Source organism: Heteronotia binoei, chromosome 14 (genome assembly GCF_032191835.1).
Source record: "Heteronotia binoei isolate CCM8104 ecotype False Entrance Well chromosome 14, APGP_CSIRO_Hbin_v1, whole genome shotgun sequence".
In the NCBI taxonomy this organism is placed as follows: domain Eukaryota; kingdom Metazoa; phylum Chordata; class Lepidosauria; order Squamata; family Gekkonidae; genus Heteronotia; species Heteronotia binoei.
This window is the reverse complement of record NC_083236.1, coordinates 33,634,641-33,646,672: the sequence shown is the minus strand read 5'-3', so window position 1 is coordinate 33,646,672 and position 12,032 is coordinate 33,634,641. Positions and strand designations below refer to the sequence as shown.

Below are 12,032 nucleotides of genomic sequence, written 5' to 3'. Positions count from 1 at the left end.
TATCAAGGCCACTCTTCTCTGCTCTGGCTGGCAGGGGGTTCTTCAGGGTCTGAGTTCCAGCTCTTCTGCATCACTTCCTACCAGATCCCATCACCAGAGATTCTGAGGACTGATCAGGGCTTTATTGTAGCAGGAACTCCTTTACATATTAGGACACACATCCCTGATTTAGCCAATCCTCCAAGAGCTTACAGTAGGCCCTATAATATGAGGCCTGTAAGCTCTTGAAAGATTGGTTCATTAGAGAGGTGTGGCCTAATATGCAAAGCAGTTCCTGTTGCCAAAAAAGCCCTGGGGTTGTCAGTACCAAGTTGGGAAATACTTGGGAGTTTTTTTGGGGGGGAGCCTGAAGAAGACAGGGTTTGTGGAGAGGGACTGCAAGAGGGCATCACTCACACCATAAAGTCTCCCTTCCAAAGAGGCCATTTTCTCCAGGAGAACCGATCTCTGTCACCTGGAGATCAGTTGCAGTCTCAGGCGTATCTCCATCCACCACTTGGGAGGTTGGCAAACCTAGAACTGAACCAGGGGATGCCAAGCAGATTCTCCGCCACAAAGCCACTACCCATGACCTAGGGAAGGCACAGAACATGGCGCAGGGCCGACCCTGCCATTAGGCAAACTAGGCAATTGCCTAGGGCGCCAGCCTTCCCGGGGTGCCAAACTGGGCACCCCATGTGACTCGGTGACCTTATCAGTGTGGGGGAGGAGCGCCTGAAGTTAGCCTTGCCTAGGGTACCAGACAGTCTAGGACCAGCCCACATGGCAGCAAGGCCTCAGGTGTGCCCCCCTCCCCCGCAGCCTGAAGGCACCCAAGTCTGCCTGTGCCTGTGAGACCTCCTCTGGGCCAATGCCCCTCTTTCAGGCAGCGAGAAATGCAGGGAATCACGAAATACCCGCGGAGGGGGGCGGTGGAGCGCTCCAGGCTGGAGCGAAGCCCCCCTTCAATTCCCCCCCCCCCCCACCTCCGTCTTGCCTACCTCGCCAGTCCCAGAAAGTGGTAGCTGAGCCACATTCTAGCAACAGCAATTCGGGGTGGGGTGGGGGGTTGCCTGAGAGCAATTTCATTGGCGGCTTCTCAGCACTACCCCCCCCCCCCCTTTTTATTATTTTTTCCCTTGCAAAGGCACAGCAGAGAGCTAGCGCCCAGGGGTGGCCAGAGAGCATGCGCGGGCGTCGGCCGCAGACGTCATCGAGGCAGGCAAAGCCCTCCCGCCCGCCTCGCTGGCTCGCCCGCCTGGGAAGTGGAGCGCGCGGCGCTGGCGCACTTTCCCTCCCTCCCTCCCTGCCTGGCGCTCGCGCTCTTCCTCGTTCCCCCCCCTTGCTGCGTTTCTCTCCATTAGGATCGGCTGAACGATGCGATCGCTCGCAGCCATCGCCGCCGCCGCCGCCGCCCATTAGAGACCCCCACGTTAGGGGGAGGGGGGAGGAAAGGGAAGGGAGAAAAAAAAAACCCCTCAAGGCGAGAAATCCCGAAGGTAACGATCCTGCACAAATCCTGCAAAAGCCAAGGAAGCCAACAGCAAGATCCCCCCCGTTCCTCCTGCAAGAAGAAGAGCTAGAGAAAGCGACAGATCTCTTTTCAGATTTCCACCTCCCCTTTTGCAACAGATCTCCGTGCTCCGCTGTTTGCAGCCCCCCCCTTTTTTTCCCAGCGCCTGCAGGGCCCCCCCCCCCACGTCCTCAAGGCTCTGCTCGGATCTCGTTTGGATGCATTGATTTGCTGGGGCGAAAGAGACGCAGAGTCGCCAAGAAGGAGGGAAGGGGAAAGATTTTTTTATTGTTGTTATTATTTGAAGGGGGGAGACCACCAACATCTGTTTTCCCCACCTGGGGCTTGCTTTTTTTTTTTTTTTTTTTTTTACAAAAAAGCCTCCCCCCCCCCCCTTAACAGCAACGACAAATCGGAACAGAGATATACAGTGGTTTTTTTTTTTCCCTTCCCCTCCCTGCTTTTGTGTGCCTGGGAGTGTCTCTCTCCCCCCCCCTCCGTTTATTCCCCCCGCTTGGAGTGTCTGAGAAGAGGTGGGGGGGAAGAGCCGCGTCCACCAGCCAGGATAATTTTGGGGGGCCACCACCATGGGATGTACACTGAGCGCGGAGGAGAGAGCCGCCTTGGAGAGAAGCAAAGCCATCGAGAAGAACTTGAAGGAAGATGGCATCAGCGCCGCCAAAGACGTGAAACTGCTCTTGCTAGGTAAGCCCCGGCTGCCTGCGCCCCCCCCCTCCGCCATCCCTCCCCGAAGCCCCCTCCTGGCGCCCGAGAGATGATCTGACCCCCCCCCCCCACACACACACACCGCTTCCAATGCCTCTGCTCCCATTCCTCGCTGGCCATCCATTTGCATTCCTCCCTCCCCCCCCCCCCCCCCGCTTTCCCAAGCAATGCAAAATAATCGGGCTTCTCCTTTTCCCTTTGCGGTTTCAGTTCATTCCTGGCCTTTTGGAGGGGGGGGGGGCTTTCGTTTCCAGCCTGCGTGCAAAGAAACCGACGGCAAATCGAATCGAATTAAAAGGTTCCCACACCCCACCCCGCCTCCCTCAAAAAAAATCAATTCCCTTCCACCAGCTAGGTGTGCTCTCCCCTTCCTCCATCTTCTGGCCACCCATTTGCTGTACTGCACAAGCGGAATCCCTCCTTCCACCACCTGCCCCCACCGCCAGATCCCCCCCCGCCCGTTACAGGCGTGATTCTAGTAATCCCATTCACTCCTCTGGAGGAAGAAAATCGCGCTCGGGGGGCTGAAAAAGGAGGGGTCCCCGGGCCTCTCGCTCTCTGCCTCTCCCACTAGCCGTTGTGCGCTGAAAACTACTCTTGCATCCCTCTCCTCGGTTTGCACTGCAAACTCAGTTGCACAAGCATGATCTCTCCCCCCCCCCCCCCATTAGTACAGCTGCTCCTTCCCTATATAATCCACTTTATCTTCTTATATTCTCACACTCACAAGATTTTGCTTGACTGGGAATTGTTTTTTAACGTTTGCTTCTCCTTTTTTTCTTTTTCTTTTTGTCCCAACAGGGGCTGGGGAATCCGGGAAAAGCACCATTGTGAAGCAGATGAAGTGAGTCTCTTGGGGTTTTCTCCTCGGCACAATCTGATCTCAGTTATAGATCAGTTTGATTATTATTATTATTAATTATTATCCCTGCCAGCGTGGTATGAGAATAATGTTGATTGACGTTGGAGGTGGGGGGAGAGCAGGGTGTGTTGTTGGGAGGGGAGATTCGGGGTCCCTCTTTTTGGCGTCTCCCCCGCCCATGTCTTTTTGGGGTGGGAAACAGGCAGGGAGGGGGAAGGAGGGGTGAGGCGAAGCCGCTTTTCCGTGGCATGAATGGGCGTCCGCCATGTTTGAAGTGGGAAGATCTGGTGTTAAGGGGGGGGGGTGCGTTCCCTGAGCCACCTTGCATAGATCCACGGGGGGTGGGGTGAGCCAACATCTGGAGCAGAGATTGCCAAAGGTCGGGAAGACGGCTGGGGCGCAGGGAGGGGACTGGAGGGGGTGGAGAACACCTCTTCTCCCCCATCACACACGTCTGCTAACCACCGATGGGCCAGGTGTGTGCTGTTCACGGCTGTGGTGCTGAAGCGGCTCTCTGAGGCCTCTTTTCCTCCCCCAAGGAAGCGGAGGGGAGGTGGGGGGGATCCTGCAAGGATCCCAGTGCAAGCAGGGCCCAGCGGGGACACCGAGCCGCTGTGGGTGCAGTTGAACGTCAGGAATTGATCCTCCAGCGGGCTGCCGTCTGGCGCTCTCCTGGCGCCCCTCCCCCGCCGTTCCCGGCGTTTGATCTCTCGGCAGGGCCTGGTTGGGCTCGGCTGGCGGGCGCTGCCCCGTTTATCTGCGGCGGTGGGATCTGTCTGCAGTCCAGATTTGATCAGACGAGGCTGCCTTTCAGTCCTCGCCTCCCCTCCTCTTAAGATTCGAGGGGCTCCCCTTTCGGATTCAGGACGATGGCATTTCGCTTCGGGTCGCCTGTTGCGAATTAAGCTGGCTGTGTTGGCGGGGATAAAGGTGGAGCGGGCTGCAGAAGGCGGCTTAGAGTCAGGCGTGTGGCTGCGTTTCTTCCCGTGTGCAGTTTACGCACGACCCGCCGGAACCGTGTCAGTTTCAAGGCGCAGCCAGAGGCGTTGCTCCTCTCCATTCCGGAGCCATTCCCCCCCCCCCCCTTCCTAGGCGCTCTGATCCACCGTTTCTGTAAATGCTCGCTGTTGTTGATGGGGAGGGGGAATCTCCTGAGGTGTGTGCAAAAGGGGTGAGGGGGGGGGGAGAGATAGAACTGTGTGGGGCAGCTGGCGACGCACAGGTGTTCCGTATAAACACGCGGGGGCGCGCGCGCGGGCGCACCGGCTGAAAGGGAGTTGCCGTGCGAATAAACAAGCGGTCCGTGCTGGTTATTACCTGGCCTCGAAAGCCGGGCGGGTTGCAGCCCCCGGGGAAAGGATGTGACCAGCAAGAGGCTATTTGTCGAGCTTGTGCTTTTGTAGCGCAGGGGTTCAAACAGCGGGGGGGGGGAGTGGGGGGGAGGAGGCTGGAATATCCCAGGGCGTGCCCTGCCTTTGATTGAGAGAGGAGCTGTCCCAGATGAGCCGGTGCGCGTGTAAGGAATCGGGACCGGCTTTGATTTGCAAAAAAGGCTACAGAGGCTTGCTGTTATTCTGGCACTGCAAAAAAAGAGAGAGAGAGAGAGAGGATGGCTCGCCTGTTGTCAAGGGAGAGCGGGACACTGATGTTTTCGGGGAAGGGAGGGAATGATAATTTGCAAAATGCCAACGCCCCAGAAGCCTCGTCTCTGCCCTCCCTCCTTGCAGGGATCAGATTCGGTGTGTGTGTGATTGACGCCCCCTCCACTTCGTTAAAGGTGGTAGGTACAGGTTGGTTTCAGGCGCTGCAAGTGGTGGACAGCGCCCAGCAGAGACGCGGAAGAAGCGATTGGCTCTTGGGGAGATCGGCAAAGCTCGGCTCGGCTGTTGTCGGATGCGGGGCTCGTCTCGTCTTCGGAGGCTTTCCCTTCGGAAAGCTGGAAGCTTCGGCAAGAACCGGAAAGGCTCGGCCCCAGTCTGCAATCTTGATTATTCCTTCTTCAACCTATGCACATTTTTAAAAATGCATTCACATATGGCAGGATGGAGGGTAATCCATATTGCAAGCGGGGCCAAAGCTCCAAATGTTCATTTGTTTATAGATGAAGCACATTTCCTTAGCCTTTCAACAACATCCAGTTTCAGCTTACCCTACCCCATAGGGGGTGTTGCGAGGGTAGAATAAATTATAAATCTACATCCATCTTGAATTCTGGGGGAACCTATTTAAAAATAAATAATTTTAACATTGCAATCACAATGTTTGTATACGGTGATTGTATACTGAATTTTTTACAGTGTTTCCACATAAGCCAGTAAAGCGCATGTAATTTAAAGCATACATTACATGATCAATAATTTAAAATTGCTTATTTTTAAATGCACAGGATACTCTGCCCTAACAACAACTCAGAGTGATAGATCGTTTTATTACAGAAGCATTAAGAAATCCTCAGTTAGTACTAAGATGAGAAGACACCTAAAGAGAAATAGTTGCTGTACCTATTTTTAGGGAGAAAAAATATATTTTAAAGAATTTTGTATCTTAAAAGGTAGGAACACATGTGACAGTCATTTATTTCTCTATATCCTGCTTTTCTCCTCAATGGGGATCCAAAATGGCTTACAACGTCATTCTTCCCTCCGCCATTCTTCTCCTTACAACAACAGTCCTGCAAGGTAGGGGATCCTAAGAGAAGGGGTCTGGCCCAGGCCAGCCAGGGAGCATCCGTGGCAGAGTGGGGATTCCAGTTTAGATCTCCCAGCTCCTCATCTGACCCTCTAACCTCCACACTGCACTGCCTCTTTAGCAAGTCAGGCCACTGACCCATCTAGTTAAAGCATTGTCTCCTCTGACTGGTGTTAGCTCTCAAAGGTGTTTCATTATCTCCTGGTACTTGAGAGCCTTGAATTTGAGATTTTCTTCAGGCAAAGCTGGTTCTCAACCGCTGAACTGAGCTGACAAGGTCTGGGAGCTGCGATGTAATCCTATAAAAGGTTGTGCCCTTCCAAGTCTATAGAAGTCAATGGGCATCAAAGGGTGTAACTCTGCTCAGAATTGCATCGGTAATGCCCCCCCCCCCCCCGGTCATCTTTGTTGGTATTTTATCCCTCTGCCCAGATCTACAAACTCATACACCCCTGTGCTGCATCCAGGACTCAGAGAGCGAATAGGTCTCAGGCCACATGTGATGGTTTCTTAGGAACATCCCTGCGTCTAGCCCGCACATCAGTTGTACACACACAGAGTGACTATTGTTACAAATGGGCAGACGTACCAGGCATTGGCCCTGAAGACACACAGCCTCCTCGTCTTTGAAAATGCAAAACAAACAGGGTGACTATTTGATGTGTGCTGACATCATAGCTATGTTTATTTTCTAGGAAATCTCTCATAAGAGGACACTTTTTTTCTCCTGTTTGCAGTTTAATTTCCTTGTATCCAAAAGCGAAATAAAACAAGTCCGGCAGCACATTTAAAGACATTTTATTCCAGCATGAGCTTTTATGTCAGTGCTTGCTTCTTCAGATAAAGCATTTTGAACAGTCTTTTTAAAAACTTGCCCCTTTTACCTTGGCTGGGGCTCAGCAGGTAGGGCACGTGCCTTTGTATGTGGAAGGTCCCAACTTCCATCTTGGCATTTCTAATTAAAGGATCTCAGAAAGACCATTTCCTATCTGAGACCCTGGACAGCCACTGCCAGTCAGTTGACTGATGGGCTGATACAAGGCAGCTTCAAATGTTCCTATGAATCCCCCCTCCCAGTTTGAAAAAGCCCCCCTTCCATCTGCAGCTGACAGTAAATTGGACCCTGCAGCAGTCAGGGACTTGTGATTGCCGCTTATGCTGTTCCCTAATCCCAGTGGAGCTCTGAGTCACACATTGGAAAACCCTGAGTCTTGATTGGTCTATAAATAATCTGCTAGGCAAAGTGTTTTGTACTATGCCCTCCCTGGTTTTGAGATGTACAAATGCCCAGTATAATATGATTCAGAAAAGTCCCAGAAGGAAAAATATTTGCAAGGCTTTCCATAGGTCCTTTCTAGCCCACCTGAACTAGTACTCCAAGCGACTTGCAGCTATTTCTTTTTAAGTTGAAATGGATAAAAACAATTTAACAACAAGGGAGATTCATATAGAAGCAGGCAGCCATGCCACTGAGCATCATGATGCACTGATGCACTCAGATACAATTCTGGGCCCTTGATGCATTGGTCTTATGCTCATCCTCAGAAGTAGCCAGTGGTTGCACATGACTGGACTTCTGCTGCACATATTAAAGTCATGGCTTGATACTCTTGGCATTGAACACAAGCTGATGCCCTACCACTGAGCTACAGCCCCTCTCCAACAGAATAATCCTGGTGAATCACGTGATGTTGCCTTGTATTGGTCCATCAAAGTCCGTATTTTCTTCTCTGACTGGCAGCAGCTCTGCTGGGTCTCGGGCAGAGATCTTTGTCATCACTCACTGCCTAGTCCTTTATTTTTTATTTCTTTATTTTATTTTATTCCATTTTTTAGCCCACCCTTCCCATAGAACAGGCTCAGGGCAGGTTACATCATAAAAAGACAATCAGCAGTTATAACCAATTAAAATATAAAATTACAGAAAGCAGTGAAGACTAAAATGACAAATTCTGCCTCACAAACATGGCCTATTGTCCAGATCCAGCAGGTCCTACAGCACTGGGATGGAATGAAAGGGGGCAGGTGAATAACAAGTGATGTCTGCTGCCTCAGCTGAAAGCCTGGTGAAAGCTATTTTACAGTCCCTGCATAACTGAAGTAGATCCCACAGGGCCTGGATCTCCAGGGGGAAGCTCACTCCACCAGGCGGGGGCCAGGGCCAAAAAGGCCCTGGCCCTTGTTGAGGCCAGTTGGACGTCTCTGGGGCTGGGTATCACCAAAAGGTGTTGGGTTGCTGGTCGTAAAGACCTACAGGGCTCATACAGGGAGAGGCAGTCCTGAAGGTATGCTGGAGATATTAACTGCTGAGGGTTGAACCAAGGACCTTCTGCATGCAAAGCAGTGACTTCCACTGAGCCACAGCCCCATCCCATTCCCACTGAACCACAGCCCCTCCCTCCCTTGTGGAATGCTAGAGTGTTGGCATTCCTCAGTTATATCCACCCATTGGTTTGGGATGAGCTTTATCTTGACTACAGTGGAAGAACCCAGGGATGGAAAGTAAAGTAGCTGAACGCCCGGGAAGCTGTTTATCATCTTTGCTGCCTTTTTGGGAGACAGAACTGTTTTAATACTATTTTCTGCATGGTATAGTGAGATCCTTGAATTTGAGATTTTCTTCAGGCAAAGCTGGTTCTAAATAGTGTGCTAAATAAATCAGAGTAAATGTATAGTGTGCTAAATAAATCAGAGTAAATGTAATTAAGGCTGCTAGCAAAAGTCAATACAAAGTTTTGAACAATATTATACAGAAAGTTATGGAACCCATACAATACTAGTCCTGTAGTCAATATAACAAAGACATTCACAGTCCAATAATAAAAAATCTCCCATAGTGTCCATTCCAACCATCAGAGGTAGGTCATCAAAGGCAGGTCTTCATAAAATCCTAGGTACTCACTACAGTCTTCTTACAGTATTTCTTTTTGGTACCCCAAGACTACAACAGACCAGGAGACATAATATCCAGAAGAGCCAGAGCAAGGACCACAAGCCCAACAATCATTTTGAGGCAGAGTTTTCTTTTTCCAGAGCTCTGTTCCAAATGTAAGCCGCTCTGAGTCTGCTTCGGCAGGGAGGGTGGGATATTAAATAAATAAATAAATAAACATCTGTATTCTCCCTGATGAAAAAATTCACAACGGAGTAAGCTTTTCCTCAATGCATATGTAGCCACTGCTCATTTCTAATAGGCTCCATATTCTTTTGCTTGTTTTGCTACTGCAACTTTAAAGACTGTGGTTTCCCTTTAGTATTTATCTCTAGGTATAGTGTGCTGTCAAGTTGCAGGTGACTTCATAAACTGCCACCTCATGGTGTTTTTGAGGCAAGAGTTGAGCAGAGGTGATTTGCTGTTTCCTCCCCACCCCCTCGAGTCTTCCTTTGTGGTCTCCCATTCAAGTTCCAACCATGCTTAGCTTCTAAGCTCTGATGAGATGTGGCTAGCCTTGGCTCTTAGCGCTGCTGTGCTTCTTTTGCTAGAGATGTACAAATTGTCTCAATAGGAAATTATTATTGTAATTAGTGCTACTCTTTGCGTAAGGAGAATTCAGGTGAATAGATGCTGGGTGAAGAACTGGGCTTAACGAATTGGGCAGCATTTCTCAGAGTCTCCATGAGAACTGTGGTTCATTTTTAGAATCACAGCTACCAGTATGGAGACAGTTTGGTTTGGGCTCCCTTAGTTACTGTTCCTGCTATTGTAGCATTCTATCACCTAGCACAGAGGAGGTGGCTGTGTCTGACTTGTACTGCTGCTAGTAGGTTCTCATGATGTTCCTCTGGACCAAAATTGGTCTTCAGATAGATGCTGATAAGAAGGGTTCTGACTGTACCTTGTTTCTGACATGCTAGGTTTCAACATAAGGGAAGACATTTTGTATGGAAATTTTTTCATAGTGAGAGCCTCCTTTTGAAGTTTGAGAATGCAGGTTTACCATCTTCTTGGCTTTTTCGTGACACTTAATTCAAACCTCACTGACAATATATTCCCTCTCTTTATTTAATATCTTAAGTTGTATGCCTATTAAAATGTGAAAGTTGATGTTACAAAAAAAGGAAAACTCTCAGTGCTGTCACAGACTAAGATTGCTACCTGAAGCAGGTGTATTCACAGTCCTACTCAGGTCTGTTCAGTGGGACTAAAACTCCAGAAAGTGTTACTACAGTTGCACTGCTAGTCAGCTGCTCTCCTCATGAATCTATGCTCAGTTTGTATTAGGAAACACATTCTTCACCAGTCATGCTCAAGGGCTGAAAATAGGACCTGGGTGTTATCCGTGAGACTATGGAGATGTGTCAAGTCCTACATAGATCTCCTATGTGATTAGGTCTCCTATGTGAGTGAAAGTGGCAAAACCTGTAGTAGATCTGTGACCAAAGAGGACACAACAAGTAGAATTTTGTTAAGACCAGAGCAGAAAGTATGACTTAAAAAAAAAAACGAACAGGCAGGGATGTTTCAGGCATTTCAGTATATTTAAATCTATTTAAGGTTAATTCCATGTGCTGGCATCCATTTTGGACAGATATGTCCTACAGTGCTCTTTATGTGTTGTAATACCAATAGGAAATGTGACCATTCAATGCTGTTTCATTTTGTTCGCTCAGAAAATGGTTTAAAGGCGTATGACTCAGATCTCATGCTGAAACGAAGTAGGTCTAGTCCAGTAAACTGAGTGAATGGAAGGCCTCTTAGGAACTATATGTAGTCCTTGCTGAGGTTGTTCAAGGAAGAACTGGAAAAAGTGTAAATAGTCAACAAAATGTAAATAGTTTTGGTCATAGCAATGTAGCCTACTGTTCTCAGGTTTATTTAGACTTGGCAAAACATGTTTGTTTTGTGAACTGAGTGGAGTTCCATCAGACTAAGGTTCCCAACATTACCTGGGCAAAATGTCTCTATGGTCTTTATGGAGACTGGGGAAATTCTTTCAGCATTGCTGTGCAGAGACCATTTTTTTACCTTGCTCTTCAGTTCCTTGGAAATTGAGACTGGGGGATGGCGGTTCCCTAACCCTGATGAATAAATAGGAGGAGGCCTAATGTTAGACAGAATCGTCCATTTTTATGTATGTGAGAATTTGAGGAAGAAAAGCAAGGCAATTTTAAGGTATTTTTTAAGATGTCCACAGAGGGCAGTTAAGATGGTGAAACAGGTATAACCAAGGTGTGTGTGTGTTTATAGTAGGCCTTTTCTCCACAGTCCTATGACACTGATGCTGCATCCTGGCCTAAGACACAAGTTGACGCCATTTTGATAGACTTCCCTTGCTCCCCAGGCTAAGTGTCTCCCAGGGCCTCATCCCTCAATGCTTTGGCACAGTGACATCATCACAGATACATGTTGTGGGGGAACATGGCTCAGTGGAAGAGCCTCTGCTTTGCATGCAGAAAGTTCTGGATTCAGTCCTCAGCATCTCCAGTTAAAAGCATCAGGGAGTAAGTGATGTGAAGGACCTCCGCTTGAGACCCTGGAGAGCTGCTGCTAGTCAGGACAGTCTTTCTTAGAGCTGTTGTCTTAGTAGACCAGTGGTCTGACTCACGAGAAGGTATCTTCATGTATTTTGGCATTCAGGTGGACAAAAATGTCTATTGGGAGGTGCTTTCTCTTCTGGTTGCCAGAATTAAATTTATGATGGATGCTGGTGATTTGACAGCTGTGGTCCTCTGACTGTGAAACAGGAAGTCTCTGATTCAGATCTCACATCTACCTTGGCCTCTGTTGATAGGGGTGCCAGCCTCCAGGTGGGATCTGGGTATCCCCTGGAATTACAGCTTATCTCCAGGCTAGAGGTCAGTTCCCCTGGAGCAAATGGATGCTTTAGAGGATGGACTCTGTGGCATTGTACTCACTGAGATCCCTGCCCTCCTCTGGCTGCATTCCCAGTTTGTTGTAGTGGTTAAGTGTGTGGACTCTAATCTGGTAGAACCGGGTTTGATTCCACACCCCTCCACTTGCAGCTGCTGGAATGGCCTTGGGTTAACCATAGCTCTTGCAAGAGTTGTCCTTGTAAGGGCAGCTGCTGTGAGAGCTCTCTCAGCCCCACCCACCTCAAAGGGTGTCTGTTGTGGGGGAGGAAGGTAAAGGAGATTATAAGCTGCTATGAGGCTCTGAGATTCGTAGTGAAGGGCAGGGCATAAATCCAATATCTTTTTCTTCCCAAATCTCCGGGGGTTTCCCAACTGGTTCTGGCAACCCTACCTGCCCCCCCCCCCCATCTCCTTCCAGTTGCCAGGAGAGACCTGGCAACCCTACCTCTG

The 12,032-nt window shown here is 49.4% G+C and overlaps 1 protein-coding gene across 2 annotated transcripts in view; it reads left to right on the top strand.

The window, feature by feature from the left end:
* The first annotated feature begins 1,971 nt into the window (after positions 1-1,971).
* GNAO1 (G protein subunit alpha o1) overlaps positions 1,972-12,032 on the top strand; it is a 239,445-nt gene continuing 229,384 nt past the window's right edge. For both annotated transcript variants that reach the window (XM_060253987.1, XM_060253988.1), the window contains exons 1-2: positions 1,972-2,197; positions 3,020-3,062. In XM_060253987.1, the coding sequence (XP_060109970.1) occupies positions 2,080-2,197; positions 3,020-3,062 (161 nt within the window). In that variant the 5' untranslated portion in view covers positions 1,972-2,079. The remainder of the gene's footprint in view (positions 2,198-3,019; positions 3,063-12,032) is intronic.